At 39.0% G+C, this 18829-nt stretch overlaps 1 protein-coding gene across 1 annotated transcript; it reads right to left on the bottom strand.

The window, feature by feature from the left end:
* Positions 1–3455: 3455 nt before the first annotated feature.
* rhoaa (ras homolog gene family, member Aa) lies at positions 3456–18578 on the bottom strand. The gene is made up of 5 exons (XM_049581796.1): positions 18442–18578; positions 13275–13430; positions 11041–11161; positions 10818–10948; positions 3456–6625 (listed from the first exon to the last, which is right to left on the bottom strand). Exons 2-5 carry the CDS (start codon positions 13428–13430, stop codon positions 6452–6454), a joined length of 582 nt encoding a protein of 193 aa, XP_049437753.1. The 5' UTR covers positions 18442–18578; the 3' UTR covers positions 3456–6451.
* Positions 18579–18829: the final 251 nt, after the last annotated feature.

Below are 18829 nucleotides of genomic sequence, written 5' to 3'. Positions count from 1 at the left end.
CCCACTCTTTCCCCAGACCTGAATCTAATCGAGCACCTTTGGGACATCATGTCCATGTCCATCCACCACATCGCACCACAGACTGTCCAGGAGCTGACTGATGCCCTGATCCAGGTCTGGGAGGAGATCCCCCCAGGAGACCATCCATCGTCTCATCAGGAGCATGCCCAGACGTTATAGGGAATGTATACAGGCACGTGGAGGCCATACATACTACTGAGCCACATTATGAGTTGTCCTAAGGAAATTCAAAGAAGTTGGATCAGCCTGTGATCTGACATTTCCACTTTGGTTTTGGGTATGATTCTGAATCCAGTCCTAAATGAGTTAATGATTTTGGTTTCCATGGATTGTTCTTACATTATTTTGTTCTCAGTGAATTACATGTAATCAATAAAGATTTTCATCTGTAATATTTCATTTATCAAGATCTGGGATGTGTGATTTAAGTGTTCCCTTTATTTTTTTTGAGCAGTGTACTAACAATCTGAGTTGCTCTGTGGTAAAAAAAAAATAACCACTTTGAATGGACATACAGTGACAGTGTTCAGTTTCCCCATGTGCTTCCATTACAGCCCATCGGGCCCATCCGGCTACCCACTCCCTCAGTGTTAGACCAACTTCAAAAACTGTTGTTCACATCAGTCTCTTTGACCAATTTACACAGGAAAATAGGGTGTGGGCTGAAAAATGCCTAAATTATGCTCTGTTTGAGCTGCGATGTTACAATCTTGTGGATAAGGGAGTACAGTCCCTCTTTTGCTTTACAATAAGACTCTCATCTAATTCTAAGTCTTTGCGCTTTCAAAATTACTTTGAAATAAGTTTGTCCCACTGATGACATTGTTGGTCAGGGAGATCTAATAGAAGGGACTGAAAGCTAAGAGGTGTGGGCTCCCATCTCCTTATGTCCTCCCCAATAATTTGATGTAAGAGGGCAGAAATTAATGGAGAAATTATTGTTAGTTTTTGGAACATTCAGTTTGTAATTGGAGAGAGAACCATACTGTTTTATTCGTAAGAATAACTGTAAAAGGAGATGTTCAGTGGTTGGGCTAGTGTACTAATATGTTGATGTCCTAAAGATTTGTGTGTGTGCTACCTTTTATTCAACACTGGAATGATATAACCTTTGGTTTAGCACCACAAACAAATACTAGGAAGGTGCATCCTCTTAAAGAGCTAATTGTACAAATATATTTTCAGTATGTTCTCCTCCCTTCATATCCATCCCTTTTAATATTTTTGTTTTGAGTAAAAATTGCAAACACAAGAGGTCTAATAGAACAGAGGGGTATTCCAGAAAGCGGGTTTAGTGAAAACTCTGAGTATGTTAACCCTGAAATGAGGGAAACTCTGGGTTTTCAGTTCTAGAAAGAGAGGTAAATCAAACTCTGAGTCAATCACCATGGCAACTGAGTCTGTGAACCTAACCTGCTCGCTGGCAGGTTTTCTTCAATAAATCCTGAGTTTTTCTCCGTCTCCTCCCTCTTACACGCTGTTTCATTTCCTCATTCATCCAGTCCGTGTCAAAGCTTGTATCGAAGCACATTAATTAGCGGAGATTTACCGTCTGTCACAGTCTAAATCCTGCTGGATATTAGTTTGTCACTCAGGACTGTCTTAAGTTACTGAATTTATGCACATCAGTCATTTCTTTGGACATCGGTTTTTATCTTTACATTCAAATATTACACAGCGAGAATTCACCCTCAGCTCAGAATCAAACCTCTGTCCTTTTTATATTTATTATTTTTATTATTTTATAATTTATTATTTTTTATAACACTATGCACAAGGATCAGACTGTCAGTCTGTTAGAGCAGCTTCCAAATGTTTATTGCACATAATGTGTAGGTCTAATTATTTAAATTTTAAAAATCGGTATGAAGCTTTAGACACGTAGTATCAATGACTAATGATCTCTATCACTGATGTCATTGGTCGCACTGATGGAACATAATTCCTATAGCCTAATACTGGGGATTATACAGTATGTTAATATTTCTGAGTGAGCAATGGTGCAGCATTTCAGTGTCTTTAAATTTACTACATTTGTATCTGAAATAAAGTCATTGAATGCTGTTGAGTCAAGATACAAATAGATGTCCAGCATTTTCAAATCTACTGTATTTTAACCTCAACGTCTTTTCAAGTGCAAATCACCAAACATATTATTACTGGGTCAGACTGTGAGTTTACAGTCATGTCTTTATGTCTTTGATCTATAGCCTAGACTATATGTTTTAAATCTTCCTATTTTTCAGTTGCTGCCTCCTGTGTTTTTCCCCATCAGATTAAATCTGAACAAATATATTAATATAATGTAATGTATCTATAGCCTGATGCACAGCCACTTCATCTTCATTAAGGAAATGTAAGTCTGATAAATGATGAATAAACGGACAACACTGAATAAAACTTTTTTATTAACTTCATGCTTAACTTATTTACACTTTCCTCGCTCTGACTCAGGCTCTTCTTTTAAAGATAAACGTGCACCGTCTGCTACACATGCATTAATATCTCTACATCCACTGGATTAAAATGGAGGCCTGTCTTTTATTTACCTGTTGCCATGGTGAATCATGGAGTCAGAGCTCCATTGATGATGGCTTTTTATTGTCGGCTTAACTCAGAGTGAACATACTCAGAGTTGACTGAACTAACTCAGATCAGCTGTTCTGGAACCGATAACTCAGAGTTTCCCATCTCAGGGTAAATCAACTCAGAGTTCAGGGTTAGACTCAAGAGTTTGTTGAACCTCCTACCTGGAATACCCCTCAGTTCTGTCTTTGTTCCTTGTGCTAACACAAAGGGTTGGACACTGCACCATTTATCTTAATTCTTGCACCTGGTTTGTCATTAACAGCTTGTGTAGCTTTAATAACAGTAGTATGAAAGCCACATGTATCCAGAAGTCTATACTCGTATATCATTTAAAAATATGCAGTCTGATTGCTTAAGTGGGTATGATTCATATTTGGGCACACCCAGCTGATGCTGTACTAAGTGTTTTATGTGAAACTTTGCTGAGAAAATCTGCTCTGAACCAGGATATTAGCATTCATGGTTATAATGTATAAAGACCTGACCAGCCCAAAAGGGGTGGGGGTATTGTAGTCTTCATCAAAAGTAAGTTTGATGTCAATGTGCTTCTCTACATCATTGAGGTAGTAATTTGAATTTTTAGCTCTGGAACTTGAGGTCCTGAAATGCTCCATATTACTGTTGTTGGTTGCTATAGGACACCTTCAGCAGTCAGTAGTGCTTGACTCCATATTTCAGCCTCTGTCAGGGTTGAATTTTGATGAAATCGTCATTGGTTTAGCTACACAGTGTGACTTTATAAAGGCTGACCCACCCAGTGGTAGACTACAGCATGATTTATAACAGTAACAGAAATCGTGTTAAGACACAAAGCATGCAAGCAGTGACACCAGCGACAGAATGTGTTCATTCTCAGTTACTGTTTATTTCCTTTAGAATACATAAAAAAACAAAAAAAACAAAGAAGTGTGAGGAAACCATTGTGTACAAAAACAAAATTCCTCTTACAAATCACCAATTGTTTAGGAGTTGCTTTCATTTTACATTTCATAATTTGACATTTCAAAAGGTCAGTGTGTATACCACACTGACCTTTTGTTTTAAGCTGTGTGCAAATAATACAACATAAGCCAGTAGAATATCACAGTTAAAATAACATACAACAGAATACGAAGCGAAAAAAAGAATAGTTGTAGACATAAGTGAGCTGGCATAGTAGAAACAAAACACACTTCCAATAGTATCAACCTGACATACAGGTACACCAGACACTTCCAAATAAAAGCTGGGATTTAAATAATGGGTGTGCCCAATAACAGCTGAACAACAAATAATGGCTGGGTTAAAAACACAGAGGGTGGAATTATCATACTATCAAGTGTCACATTCTAAAATTCTGTATAATTTTAATTTCCACAGCACTCATCCCATCAGTACCAAAGTCATGTCATACTCACTAATATATTTCACTTCTCCAACAGAAATACTGTTTTCATTCACTAATCACTTCCATGTTGCATTTTTTTTTAATTGCTAAGAAAGTACCGTCAGTGAAATGCTGCACTTCTGTAAATGTCAATTAAAAGTCTGCTGGTTACAAGAGGAAATCCTATGACCTGCTGGAAGTGTTATAATGTAAAATCTGTACATAAAGTGTTGGGTTTCATTGATGGTAACTTAAAAGCAGAAAAAAAAAATCACAGCAAAATTTAAGTGAAAATAGTAAATACCATAAAACTACAATTAAACACGCAGTCCCTTCTACAAGCCTGGTGTGGCCACACATGTTTAAAAATAAAGGCCTGTCTCAATTAGATGCTTGGTCTGGTTGCCAAGCAGTTCATTTTTACAGAAGTTCTTAGATGTATAAGACAGGTTGTTGGCTACCCACTTGGGGTAATGTTAGTTGGCTGCTTCAATCGCACATACAGATATAACCATGAGCATCAAAGAAGACCCCAATTCCTTTAATTTTACCGCATGTTAAACAGAGACTAAAAAAAAAAAAGGTGACTACCTGCCTCTGAAGCTGCCATGAAGTCAGAATATGTGTCCGTTCCTCAATTACCTGGCAAGTTATTCATATTCCTTTAGTTGGTTCGGCTTCACCGAGCAAAATAATCATAAGTGTTTTTCATAAAAATGAATGATTGTTTTCACAAGAAAAAGTGGTATTGTGTCAGTTACTGGGTGCTGAGAAACAATCGTCAAAACTCTTTCTCTCTAATGCACTGCCTCTTCAGAGTTAGATCAAATGAATGATTTATAATTAACATGTTATTCTTTATACAATTTTTTATATTATATTTATATTTTTTATGATTTTTATACAAGTAATATTCACACTGGTTTAAGTTAACGATTTGATTATATTTCCCATCACTGCTTAGCAACAGTTTCGTATAAAAGGAATTAAAGGCCTGTCCCAATGAGACGCCTGTCACAAATATAGGCCTGTTGAGTTCAGTAATTTAAGCAAATGATAGCCTGGGCTATTAACTGAATTTTTACGGTAAGTGTAGAGAGAATTTCTGTTAAAAAGAGAAACTCTGACATGACTGTAGCGACTGAAATAGTGCTGTAGAAATGTAAATTATCCTGAATTAATTGAGACAACAGAGAAACATGGAGGAAATGTTGAGTTTGCATCAACAGCAAATTAAAACAGGAGCAGATCAGAAAACACAGAGGCTTCTGATGAAAAATACTTAAACAGGAAACCATAAATAAGGCTTGTCTCTAATATAACCCTGTTTTACATAAACATCTGCTTCTCTCTGTAGTTGAGGCTGGTTACTATTTGAAAATTTGCAGTTGAGGTCTACAGCAGTGGTTCCCAAGTGGTGGGTCACAGGCCCGTTCTGAACGGATCACAAGTGACTCACGAACATGTCAGCTTTGTGAAAAATACACATTTTCTAAGTACAGTGAATTTCCAGCACTGACCTTTTTTCTTCAACACAGCAAACTAGCTGGATGACATGGCCAAACGCAAGTAACAGTATGACACTGAATGTATTTAAGTGTGTGGACCTTAGACAAATGAATAAGGAGAAATCTGGATCCTGTGGCTGTACCAGTTGGGAACCACTGGTATAGAGGACAATACAATTTTGTTAACCCTTAAATACCCAACTGTATACAGTGACATCCACATCAGTTCAGTCATAAGGTTTTCTGATTTTCTGAAAGCTAAGATAAGCTCAACTTAATTTTTTAAATCACTGCATTCATCATAAAACACTCAAATAAGTTGGTCTCATTACCATTGTGTATTTATGCTCGAATGCCATTGTTCAAACTCAGCTTTTTAAATGGATGGAATTTGTATCAAATACTACAGGTTCATAAAACAGAAACACTAGACCATATAAAGTTAGGCTGGTCTATGTTTCTACAGGGAAATAAAGGAGAAAGAAAGACAAGCAGAGTCACACTGCAGGCCATGGAAGTCGTCCAACAGTTAGTTAGGCAGGCACGCATCTGGGGGTGCACTGACACACCTGATCTCTTCTGGAGCTGCTCTCAACTATAAACCATAGAGCTATGGTTTAGAACAGAGGAGACAATCATACTCCATTCAGTGAACTGGAAACTCTACATACCCTCCCACACTTTGAAAAGTATGCATCTCTTCACATTCTCATAATATTTTTATGAATCCTAAACACAAGATTACAGTATTTTTATTTGAAAGCTAAAAGCTATAACCTTGTACTTAAATGTATATAGTCCCCTTTTCCAATGCATTTGACCTTCCTTTTTTCCCCTTTAGCTTGGTTCTCTCTCATCCCTATAACGCCCCATTTCATTGTGCCCACCTTGACAAAGCAGGCACAGAGGAGGGATGATTATTTGGCCTGGTTTGTTTCCCCCTCCCAATACTGTGTGAGCTGACACTTTATAGCAGAAGGCAGCCGCTCTTCTTGCCTCGCCTCCTGGCCTGCAGTGCTGCCCTGGTGGCCATCTCAAACACCTCCCTCACACCATCCTTCGTCTTGGCTGAGCACTCCAAGTAACCAAAGGCATTGATCCGGTTAGCCATGTCCCTCGCCTCGTCTGACTTCACTGGTTCCTGTGTGGATACACCAAAATCATCAACTAATAGAAAACATCATTTTAAAATATAGACAAAACATTTGAAAACATTTAACAGCACTTATAAGACACTGTTCAGTCTTTCAATGGTCAAAATGTGGAATCCCTTTATTGTGTGTTGATAATAATTTTGCCTCTTCTGAGCAGTTAGTACATGCATATAATATTCTTTGAACCTGTTTCTACAGGTATCTTTAGCTCAGAAACTCAGCAATGTCAAACAGGCCCTAAGTGTCATTTTTAGTAGCTTAATAAACACAATTTAACAGCACTGGGATTACTTTTAGATACTTGAGCAATACGGTTGCAGTGATATACCAGTTTCAAGGTATACCGTCAGGGCTCGACAGTGCGAGTGTTTCACTCGCATTTGCGACTAAAAATAGGTGTGTGCGAACTGTAAAAAATATTTAAGGGCACATGTGCGTATTAAAGGGCGGCACGGTGGTGTGGTGGTTAGCACTCTCGCCTCACAGCAAGAGGGTTGCCGGTTCGATCCCGGGCGTGGGAGCCCTTCTGTGCAGAGTTTGCATGTTCTCCCCGTGTCAGCATGGGTTCTCTCCGGGCACTCCGGCTTCCTCCCACAGTCCAAAGACATGCAGATTGGGGACTAGGTTAACTGATAACTCTAAATTGTCCATAGGTGTGAATGTGAGCGTGAATGGTTGTCTGTCTCTATGTGTCAGCCCTGCGATAGACTGGCGACCTGTCCAGGGTGTACCCTGCCTCTCGCCCGATGTCAGCTGGGATAGGCTCCAGCCCCCCCGTGACCCTCAAGAGGATGAAGCGGTTAGAAGATGAATGAATGAATGAATGTGCGTATTAAAAATCAGCCAAAGCAGCCTATATTTTTGTCAATAAAAAAAATATGATAATCTAACCGCAAATGTTGGAGGAACTCCAGCCACCTTCCCTCTTCCCTCTTTCCCGTGTGACATGGTTAAGGCCTCTACACATGATCAGCTGTAAAACTGCTTTGCGCTGGCTGTCCCATTGTTTGTCTATGGAGAGGGCGGCAACGTCTGACAAAGCGGCACAGCTACCCTTGGCATCGCGCACCGCTCGGATTTTCCGCCCGAGCACTGCACTCAGAGTTGAAATTATTTGAACTTTGACCGTGCCTCTGCGCCACACCTGGCGGTGAGCGAAGCACGTTATTATCATGTGAAGGCTGCTTTAGGGACCGTTCACCACGGTACCGCTGCTGGGCAGGGTGGAAATAAAGCCCTTTTCACACAGAGCGCGCAAAGCGCAGACCTCCGCCAACGAACCCATTCATTGTGTATGGTATGTTCTATCGCGGCACAAGAGCACACCGCTCTGCCGTCAAACTGAGCGGCGCGCGAGAGGGCACATGCCACGGCGTCTGTGCGCCGGCAGCCTGCGCTCGAATTGAAAATTTTTTAATTTCACAGCAACGCGCTGTGACAACACCTCAGCGCGTCCAATAGCAGAGAAGAGCCTGAAGTAGACCCAGAAGCAGTCACCATGGAGCTGTAGCTCCTGAACGAGCCTGTACTCCCCCAAATCCTGTCTTGCGCGCCTTGCCTTGAGTTTCAGAGGACCTGAAGAATGTTTTAGGATAGTAATAACATTATATAAGATAATCATATTGAAAAGATGATATATATAAGATAATAACATTCAAAACTTGATGATTTTACCTTTCTGTACATTTTATATACAAATTCATTAAATAATTTTGCTTGTAAATGTCTATTTGCATCACATTTATTACAGAAAACACATTATTTGATCAATTTACATTGTGCCCCTAAAGTTCTTTGTGTATTCCTTACTTTTTCAACTTAGGAGCACATGTGCTCCTTGGGAAAAAAGTTAGCGTCAAGCCCTGACCGTGATATAAAAGTTGACGGTTAGTATACCGAGTTCATTTGCTTATCTACAATATTGGAAAAAACATGTAACTGGATGTTAACTCTCCCCTTTATTATATGTTATTTTCTGAGGGGAGACTTTTTACACATAATTCCATTAACACAATGGTTTCAGGTTTCAATTATAGTGTTAACATGTTTGTTGAACCAAAATAACCCTTCATTTTCCTTTAGGGGTCATTCTGAAATATTAATTCTCTAATACTATGATACCGTGAAACCATGATATTTTCGTTCTAGCTAGCTATTGTACGTGAAAATCTCATACTGTTGAAACCGTGCTGAGAAGCATGTTTCAGAAAATGATTCTGTGTAACTGAAAAGAATGACTGCTCCAGTCCTGCGCTTTCATGTGATATGCGTGGAATTTCTGTTTAATCCTGCATTCGCGAGTAATCCATCCAAGAGTAATGTGTGTGCAAAGCTGTATGAAAGCTTTGTTATACATAATTTTAGTGTAACTTTATAATTTTTTCCTTGTGAAAATATTGACTACCGACAAGTGCTTGGTCTTGTCAGAAAGCTGTGGTCACGCTGTTTCACGTGATATGAGTGGCTTCTCGCTATGATGAATGGTTGCAGAGAAAATCAATAGAGAAGAACAGGTGTGAATTTGGACGCACTTTGCGTCGTTCAGGCCCATAACCGCTATCCATATGATGCTAAAGTTAGTGATTATTTGTATTGTTACCTCTCTGGCTGCATATGTGTGAGATGCAGCCACTTGTCTGTCTGAGTTGCGCTTTAATGTGTGAGGTGAATCAATAGCGCATCGCTGTTCTACTCAGTAGTTATAGGCTAATCTATTGTAGGATGGTCAGACAGCACTTGGGTGTGTTTACAAAAATGCGGCTTGTCGATTTAAACATTTCATACACCAGATGTAACATGGATCTGCCGATGCACGTTCATATGAGTCAGCTGTCACTGTTTGTCAGTAGAGACTTCACTCTGCAGTGTAGTTTATACAGTTTAGTGATTCACCAGAGAAATACACAGTAATACTGGGCTTCATGATTTCCCTCTATCTTACCTTTAACTGTAAATCTAATATATATATATATATATATATATATATAAATCTAATATATATATATATATATAAATATATATATATATATCTATATATATATCTATATATAAAATATATATATATATATATATATATATATATATATATATATATATATATATATATGTATATATATATATATATATATATATATATATATATATATATATATATATTATATCCAGTATGTATATACATATATATATATATATATATACATATATATATATATATATATGTTATGTTCATCTGTAGTGTGGGGTCATATGAGGGCGGAGGCGTTGAGGGTTGGCCATTTGACAATACCCCAGAAAATCTCCCTCCTCTTCACAGCCTAATGTTGGCAGGTATGAAGAGTCAGAACTGTTCTTTGTTTTTGTTGTGTTAGCAACAGTGATGTCAGGTTTGGCATGAGATATGGAATATCAAATCATCCATATTTTTTTCACTACATCTTAGCCTTTCTTACCCTCAGGTGTACATAGACTACAGGTGATATACTTCTTTTTACAATACAAAATGTATATTATCGGTTATTGCATCGGTTATCGGCCATGACAAGCAGGTAATCATTGGTTATCAGTATCGGTTGAAACAATCCATATCGGTGCATGCCTATTAAAAAGCATGTTCACTTCATGCCTTTTGGAGATCAGTTTATCTTCTACTCACTTAACTATTCATACTAAAAGAAATTTTGAGCAGGGTAGCCTAAACTTTTGCATGCCACTTTAGGTTCAAAATTCCAGTATTGTGACAACACTACAACTGGATGTAAATCTTCTTACACCCTGGTATAAATATCATTGTTGGCTATGGACAACTGGGTCTTTGTCTCTGCCATCATGCTACATAAATACAAGTGTAAATAGCCACATTGGCTATTCCAACCCAGGTGCAAATAGCATTATTGGCTGTGGACACCTGGGTGCTAATAGCATTTGTCAAATAATCATCAGTTACAGTGCTACAAAATGCTGATGAATATTACGGGAAAATAGCCACAAGCTAGGATTCAAATTCAAGTAAATGAAAGGTTAAAAACAATGATATCATTTCTATGTATATGTTGTTGTTTTTTTACTCTGACACATCAGTCCTGCTAGTAGTTCGTCCTGCTGTGGTAGGATTAGTATGATACTCTGTGTATGTATCTGTCCACACTGTAATGTGCTCCATAGAGTAAGGGTCTCACTGACCTGTTTCATCTTAGCTAACTCTCGACGCGTGTGTTCATCATTTCTCAGGTCTTTCTTGTTTCCCACAAGAATAATGGGCACATTGGGACAGAAGTGCTTGACCTCAGGAGTCCACTTCTCTGGAATATTCTCTGCATCAGGCACAAGGTGAACATGTTGAACATGGAGCAGATGCAAACAGAATGTTTGTGGAAAAACAACAATGACAAAGAGGAAATCTCACCCAAACTGTCAGGGCTGTCAATGGAGAAACACATGAGGATGACATCTGTGTCTGGATAGGAGAGAGGCCTCAGTCGGTCATAGTCCTCCTGACCTGCTGTGTCCCAAAGAGCCAGTTCCACCTATAACAGGACAGGATAACAGGACACTATATTACAACCAAGGACTTTACTACATACATTATTTTTTATTTATTTCATATTTTACCCCCCTGAGGGGAAATTCAATTTTTTCACTCTTGTGTCATTAACACACAGGTCCGGTAGCAGTAGTAGTACACATGCACAAACAGGACCTACACATGCACAAAGTGGAGAGATGTCAGAGTGAGGGGGCTGCCTTGGTCAGGCGCCCTGAGCGGTTGGGGGGTTTGGTGCCTTGCCGAGGTGCCTTGATCAAGGCGGTGACCTCTCCAGCTACCAGTCCATACACGTATTTGGTCCGGACAGGGACTTGAACAGGCAATCCTCCGGTTCCCAACCCAAGTCCCTATGGACTGAGCTACTGCCGCCCATATTCAGTACGTCAGTATACCTTTGTAAAAATTAAATGTCCTGGACTCTGTATGACAAATTCAAGTTTGTGAAAGATTCAAAATGATCTGTGATTGTAGGGAAAAAATACAAATTGTCTAAAATTTAAGCACAAATTAAATCGGTGAGAGTACACAAGCTCTCACCGTTGTACACCTAGCTTACCATAAAGACTGGAAATGAGGGAAAATAGCAAGCCTGACTGTATCTATATGAAATATAAAATTGACCATTTGGAACTCTCTCCCCCCTGTAATCTGCAACGTCCCTTCACTGGTCATTTTCAAATCCACCCTCAAAACCCATCTGTTCACCATGGCTTTTTAATTCAATAATCCATCTCATCCCCAGTGTACCATCACACAGTTTCTCTGCTTTCTTCTGTTGTTTGTTATATTTTTGTTGCTTTTCTGTACTGCTTGTGTTGTATTGTACTGTTCTGTTGGTGTTATTGTTTCATTACTATGTATTGTAAAGTGACCTTGGGTTTCTTGAAAGGCGCTATATAAATTAAAGTTATTATTATTATTATCATTATTGTTATTCAAGCACATGTTAGGGGCTGCATCTATTTTTTGGCAAACAGCTGCCCAGCTCAGTGACTTCCCAAGTCTTGTCATCAGCTGGTTGCATTGACAGTATATGACAGGTCCCCAAAAATGAAGCCAAACATCTGGATCAAGCTGGCTGCAGTATAGGTCATAAACAGGTCTTACAGTTTACATCCATGTCTGTGAAAACATGGATGCTTCACACATCTTCGCCCTGACAGCCCAGAAGATCTATACAATCAGCACAGTTTCAAGGTGGACACTCAAGATGTGTGTCACCAATTCAGTATCTGACCAAATGTTTCCCCTTCTGTTCCTGAGATATGACATTGAGTTATGGCCAGAAAAGTGTTTTTCATGATGTCACTGTGAAGCTGACCTTTGACCTTTTGGATATAAGATGTCATTACTTCATCATATCCTATCAGATATCTGTGTGACATTTTGTCGTAATTAGTGTAAAAAAGCTAGTTACGTCCCAATAGTCTTGTTACAGGGGGGCTGCTAACTACAGTGGCCAACACAAAAGATAGATTGCTGATGTTTTTGAGGTTCTTCTGTTGTATGTTGTGGTGTTGTATATTGTTGTTTCTGTGACATTTTAAGGTGCTAATAATACACCAATAAAGGTGTATCTTACCTTATCTTATCTTAAATATATGCATGATTGTATGTAAGTGTATGATGTATGGTGTGTAGGAGTATAATCATATGGGTGGACGTCTGTAGATATGTATAGTTTTTATTTGTGTTTATATATTTTTTCCTTTGTGAGCACGAATGTTAATAAACTCAACTCAAAAACATGACTGTCTAGAGCCAGTGTTTGGTTTGTCCGTTCTGGGCTACTGTAGAAACAAGGCAGTGCAACATTGAGATCTCTATAAACAAGGACCCACTCCCTATGTAGATATAAACGGCTCATTTTAAGGTAATGAAAACACAATGACTCATATTTTCAGGTTATTATACACTAAAGAAAACACACTTATTACGCTCCATTTCTGCCAATATACCCCCCTAAATCCTACAACTAGACCTTTAAAACAATCCCTGAGGTTCAGAGCTTCAGACTTCACAGTGTTTCAATAGACTACTGTAAAAAACATGAAAGAAAAACACAACATTTGTGAGTATAATGAACAGCTTACCTGTTTACCATCGACCTCAATATCTGCCACATAGTTTTCGAACACTGTGGGAACATAAACCTCAGGGAACTGGTCTTTGCTGAACACTATGAGCAGACAGGTCTTCCCACAGGCTCCATCACCAACTATCACCAGTTTCTTTCTGATTGCAGCCATCTAAAAGAATAACAACAGAACAGAGCCATTTACCAGCATCAAGATATGGGATGTTTACAGGCAAGATCAGGCAGGTCGGAGATTTAAAGGACACAGTGATGACTTAATTTTAACCAGTGTCAGCTATTTTGTTTGTTGAGAGCCCCAGAAATTCAGTATGGACGAGGAAACACAAACTATTAAGCCATGAAATCTAACAAGGCTCAACAAAAGTTCTACAGTGTATTTCTGTGGGAAAGTATTTTTTACATTTGTTTGCAGTGAGTGAAGCATGTTCTTTGTACAACCAACGTGAACATAACATGTTTGCTATGTTTTCAGCTGAGCTTAATAAATCTCTCAGAGAAATTCCTCCTTCAAACTGTGGACTAGGGTTGCAGCAGTATACCGGTTTTAAAGTATACCATGACATGAAAATAACAATTATCATACCGTGTACATTTGCTTATCTACAATATTGAAAGAAAATGCAGCTGGATGGAGAATCTCAACTTAATTGTAATTATTTTCCAAAGATGGACTTTTTACACATACTTCCATTTAAAAAAAAAACAAGATTTCAAGAAGGGTCGCAGCAGTCAAGTTCAACTTTATTTTAGTTTTTACACATACTTCCATTTTAAAAAATGGTTTCCAGTTTCTATTATAGTAATAACACATTAGTTCAACCAAAAAAAAAAAACCCCTTCTGTTTTTATTCCTTTAGGGGTCATTTTGTCTCATAATAATTAGTCTGTAATACCATGATACCATCATATCTACTGAGATGGTTACTGTACCATGAAATCTTATACCATTGCAACCCTTCTGTAAATGTGCTTACTTATCACCCATCCTAAAAACTTACACAGCTGCAATGTTTCATCATATCAGACCAAAAACAGCCTGCATCAACACAATGTACAAGGCCAATCTGAATTACGGATCCATAAGTTTGCAGACACCTGAATACAGCACAACCTTTTATAATACTGTGAGGAAATATTTCATAACTCTGGATAGATATCATGGCAACAACTATTTTATCCTCCTCCAGCTGTGGCAATTGCAAGATTCGGAGAATTAAATTGTTCACGTTACAAAACTGATCTACCAAGAATGTTTGCTTGCATCTATTGGACTGGCAAACCAATACTTTGCTCAGTGATGGAAACTGTGATCTCTGTGAGGTCCCTGCTGTGCCAATGCAGTGGCCTCAATGAAATGGTGAGGGGGCTTCACTTTTTCATGTAGCACCGCTGTCAGTCGGAACACAACCTCAATCTCAGAGGAAAGATGAAGCTGAGTACAGTTCATAGTGGTACTCTGACATCAGCACACATCAAAAGCTAAAGAATGCCTATTAAAAACACCTGCAGCCATTGTTTTCTATGCAAGCCCGCACTGACATCACTGTGTGTCATTGCTGATTAATGTGCATCAACACTTTAGGGAATGCCACCGTCCAATTTTCCAGTGTCAACATCTGTCCACTTAAAACAGCGTTGTTATCACATTTACTCATCACATCAGCAAATCGTAAATACTGTACTTCCACTGTTTCCTCTGTTGAATGAACTGTAGGTTATATGATGTGTTTGGAGTGTGTCACAGGGGTCAATAGTATGGAGTCCAATTACATTCTGTGATGCAGCTGATGTGTGTTGCAATTTAGATGGGTGACGAATGTGACCTATCTGTGGCAGTACATGAAAAGTGATCACCAAAGTCAAGAGCATTCATCCTAAATACTACCACTACCGTAAGAAACCTCGGAGTAATATTTGATCAAGATTTGTCTTTTAATTCTCATTTAAAACAAACCTCACGGACTGCATTTTTTCATCTGCGTAATGTTGCGAAAATTAGGCCTATCCTGACCCGAAAAGATGCAGAAAAATTGGTCCGCGCTTTTGTTACCTCAAGGCTGGATTACTGTAACTCTCTATTATCAGGTAGCTCTAGTAAGTCCTTAAAAACTCTCCAGCTAATTCAGAATGCAGCAGCACGTGTACTAACAGGAACTAAGAAACGAGATCATATTTCTCCTGTTTTAGCTTCTCTGCACTGGCTCCCTGTAAAATCCAGAATTGAATTTAAAATCCTACTGTTAACTTATAAAACTCTAAATGGTCAAGCTCCGTCATATCTTAGAGAGCTCATAGTGCCATATTATCCCACCAGAACACTGCGCTCTGAGAACGCAGGGTTACTCGTGGTCCCTAAAGTCTCCAAAAGTAGATCAGGAGCCAGAGCCTTCAGCTATCAGGCTCCTCTCCTGTGGAATCATCTTCCTGTTACGGTCCGGGAGGCAGACACTGTCTTCACATTTAAGACTAAACTTAAGACTTTCCTCTTTGATAAAGCTTATAGTTAGGGCTGGCTCAGGCTTGCCCTGTACCAGCCCCTAGTTAGGCAGACTTAGGCCTAGTCTGCCGGAGGACCCCCCTATAATACACCGGGCCCCTTCTCTCCTTCTCTCTCTCTCTCTCTCGTATTCTATTACTGCATCTTGCTAACTCGGCCGTTCTGGATGTCACTAACTCGGCTTCTTCTCCGGAGCCTTTGTGCTCCACTGTCTCTCAGATTAACTCGTATCGCAGCGGTGCCTGGACAGCATGACGTGTGTGGTTGTGCTGCTGTCGTGGTCCTGCCAGATGCCTCCTGCTGCTGCTGCCATCATTAGTCATTAGTCATACTTCTTCTGTTATTATACACATATGACTATTGTCACACTTGTATACTGCCAGATATTAATACATACTTTCAACATATTGTACCACAGTAGCCAGAACTATAACTATAATATTATTACTTTCAATAATGTTGTTGTAAGCTACTGTCATTACCTGCATCTCTCTCTCTCTCTCTCTCTTTCTCTGTCACATTGTGTCATGTGGATTACTGTTAATTTGTTATGCTGATCTGTTTTGTACGACATCTACTGCACGTCTGTCCGTCCTGGAAGAGGGATCCCTCCTCAGTTGCTCTTCCTGAGGTTTCTACCGTTTTTTTTTTCCCTGTTAAAGGGGGTTTTTTGGGGAGTTTTTCCTTATCCGCTGTGAGGGTCATAAGGACAGAGGGATGTCGTATGCTGTAAAGCCCTGTGAGGCAAATTGTGATTTGTGATATTGGGCTTTATAAATAAAATTAAATTGAATTGAATTAAATTGTCAGTATCTCTCATATTTCATGACATTACATCAGTATCTTCCCCAGAGTTATACCTCTCCTGTAGCAACAAAAAGCCAAACTAACTAGGCACATCACTTGCTCAATGTCAATAACCACCAGAATACTAACCAACCAACTTCTATTTAGGCAAACATAGGGGGCGGGGCATTATTCTGATAAGTTAAGATTGTTAGCAATAGTCAATTCATTGAACTAATCACACGATGATAAATCCTAACACAATAGTAAACAGTCATTGTTATCCCTTTCATCAAAAATCATCTAAATCAACATATCTTGGTTGAAAATTGCAATATCATTGACTTGATGTTAAAGGGACAGTTGACCCCAAAACCAAAATAACATATTTTTCTTCTTACCTGTAGCGCTATTTATCAACCTAGAATGTTTTGGTGTGAGTTGCAGAGTGTTGGAGATATGAGCTGTAGCGAAGTCTGCCTTCTCTCCAGTATAATAGAACTAGATGGCACTCAGATGATGGTGCTCAAAGTGTGGGATGTTTTTTTTTTAACTCAACAACAATGTCTTTTTTCCAGTATAATGCACAAATATTGTATTTTACAGTTTCATGTAGGAACTTTTTTTTCCCTATCGCACTACACCCACTGACCATATCGCTGCACCGAAGGAACCATGCATGTAGTCATGGACAAGAGGCTTCAGCTTGTGACAGCAAGAGAAGTAAACACTGATGGCATCCTGTCTGGCTGATCTGTAACATTTGCTAGCTCAGTGGTGCTAGGTAGTGAATGCACACTTCCCTTTGTGAGTCCATGCAACTGGCAAATATAGTTCGCTAGGAATAACACAGTTCCTACATGAAACTACTCATAACAAGGTTTGTGAATTATCTTGAGTAATTGGGTCATGATTTTGGGGACGAGACATAGCTGTTGGGTTTTTCAAATGTACTTTTTGGTGCTTTGAGCACCACAAGCAAAGTACCGTCTAGTTCCATCATATTGGAGAGAAGGCACACAACTCTTAATACCTCCAACACTCGGCAACTCACACCAAAACTGTCTAGACTGATGAAGAGCACTACGGGTAAGAGGAGAAATGTGTATTTTTGATTTGAGGGCGAACTGTCCCTTTAACGGTTGTTGATAAAAAGATCTATCAATTGAACTGCCAAATGAAACTAGGTTGTTGTTGTTGCCATTTTTAATCCGAAACTGGTAAATGTTTTATCAGAATATATTCTTCCATATTTACTGAAGCTTCACCATTGTGTCGAAATAAACTCAGTCAACCCAAATCGGACTTTTAGTGGCTGGATCTCCTAACCTTACTAATTCGCATTCAGGTGACATCTGTACAGCCCGTCTTTCTCCAACCACCTCTATATGAACTATAACCGCTTTATAGAATTTAATGGGTAAATATGAGGGTACACAACGCTGGCAGAGGTTTTAGTTATGATGATCTTTAAAAGGCATTTAGGCTTCTTAGCCACTTATCGTATCTGTGGAATGTAGCAAGTTTACGTTGCACTAGAACTTAACTTCCTAACTGCTATTTACCAATGATGTAAAGGGCTAGTTGTCAGCTCAATCTCTGGTGAACTGCTTCACTCTACTGATAACTTGTAATCGTGGTGTTACCTTAGTTTCCGTTAATTTTCTTATTTGGCTAGCAGCAGTTTCCATTTCATCTGTGGAAGCTAACTATTAGCTTGCTAACTTTGCTTAGTTTTTTCGCGACAGCTGGCCTCTCGTCAAGCTAGACACATCAAATCTTAAGGCCGCAACCTATTTCTTGATTCCAGTACCTACCCTGACATACAAAACAGCGCAGTAGATACATATTCTGTGTAGATCATTAAACGTAATTTTACCGTTTTGTTAGAGGTCTTCGCCTTTCTTTAGTTTTCCCGTCGGACCTCACAGTCCCGCCCCCGACAGTGCCACGAAGATTAAACCCGCCCACTAAAAATACGTTGCTGAAGTTGCATTACATCCTCTTCCTTATTTGCTCGTTTCTCTTTAAAGACATGAAGAAAAGTGCCACTGTGGCATGACTTTTCATAAAAACAAGGAACAGATAGATAGGTTACCACTCTGTTTTTTACGATGGAGTATTGGGGTCACTGGTAGAAAATACAATCGAGTCATATGCTTATGGTCAGGGTACCTTCAGGCAGTTTGTTTTTTGTTTTAAAGAAAAAACGGAAATACCATGGTTTTCCGTTTTTTTCCTTTTTGGTTTAAAACGAAAAAACGAGA

Source organism: Epinephelus fuscoguttatus, linkage group LG7 (genome assembly GCF_011397635.1).
Source record: "Epinephelus fuscoguttatus linkage group LG7, E.fuscoguttatus.final_Chr_v1".
Classification (NCBI taxonomy): Eukaryota; Metazoa; Chordata; class Actinopteri; order Perciformes; family Serranidae; genus Epinephelus; species Epinephelus fuscoguttatus.
This window is presented reverse-complemented; position numbering and strand designations above follow the sequence as displayed.

What these genes read in the sequence shown, in the direction of transcription:
- rhoaa (XM_049581796.1), bottom strand. Translation starts at nt 13,430, where the DNA reads ATGGCTGCAATCAGAAAGAAACTGGTGATAGTTGGTGATGGAGCCTGT. An exon ending in TGACAGCCCTGACAGTTTGG is followed by an intron (nt 10,949 to 11,040) that starts GTGAGATTTCCT and finishes TGCCTGATGCAG; the next exon opens with AGAATATTCCAGAGAAGTGG. An exon ending in AGTTAGCTAAGATGAAACAG is followed by an intron (nt 6,626 to 10,817) that starts GTCAGTGAGACC and finishes GTATCCACACAG; the next exon opens with GAACCAGTGAAGTCAGACGA.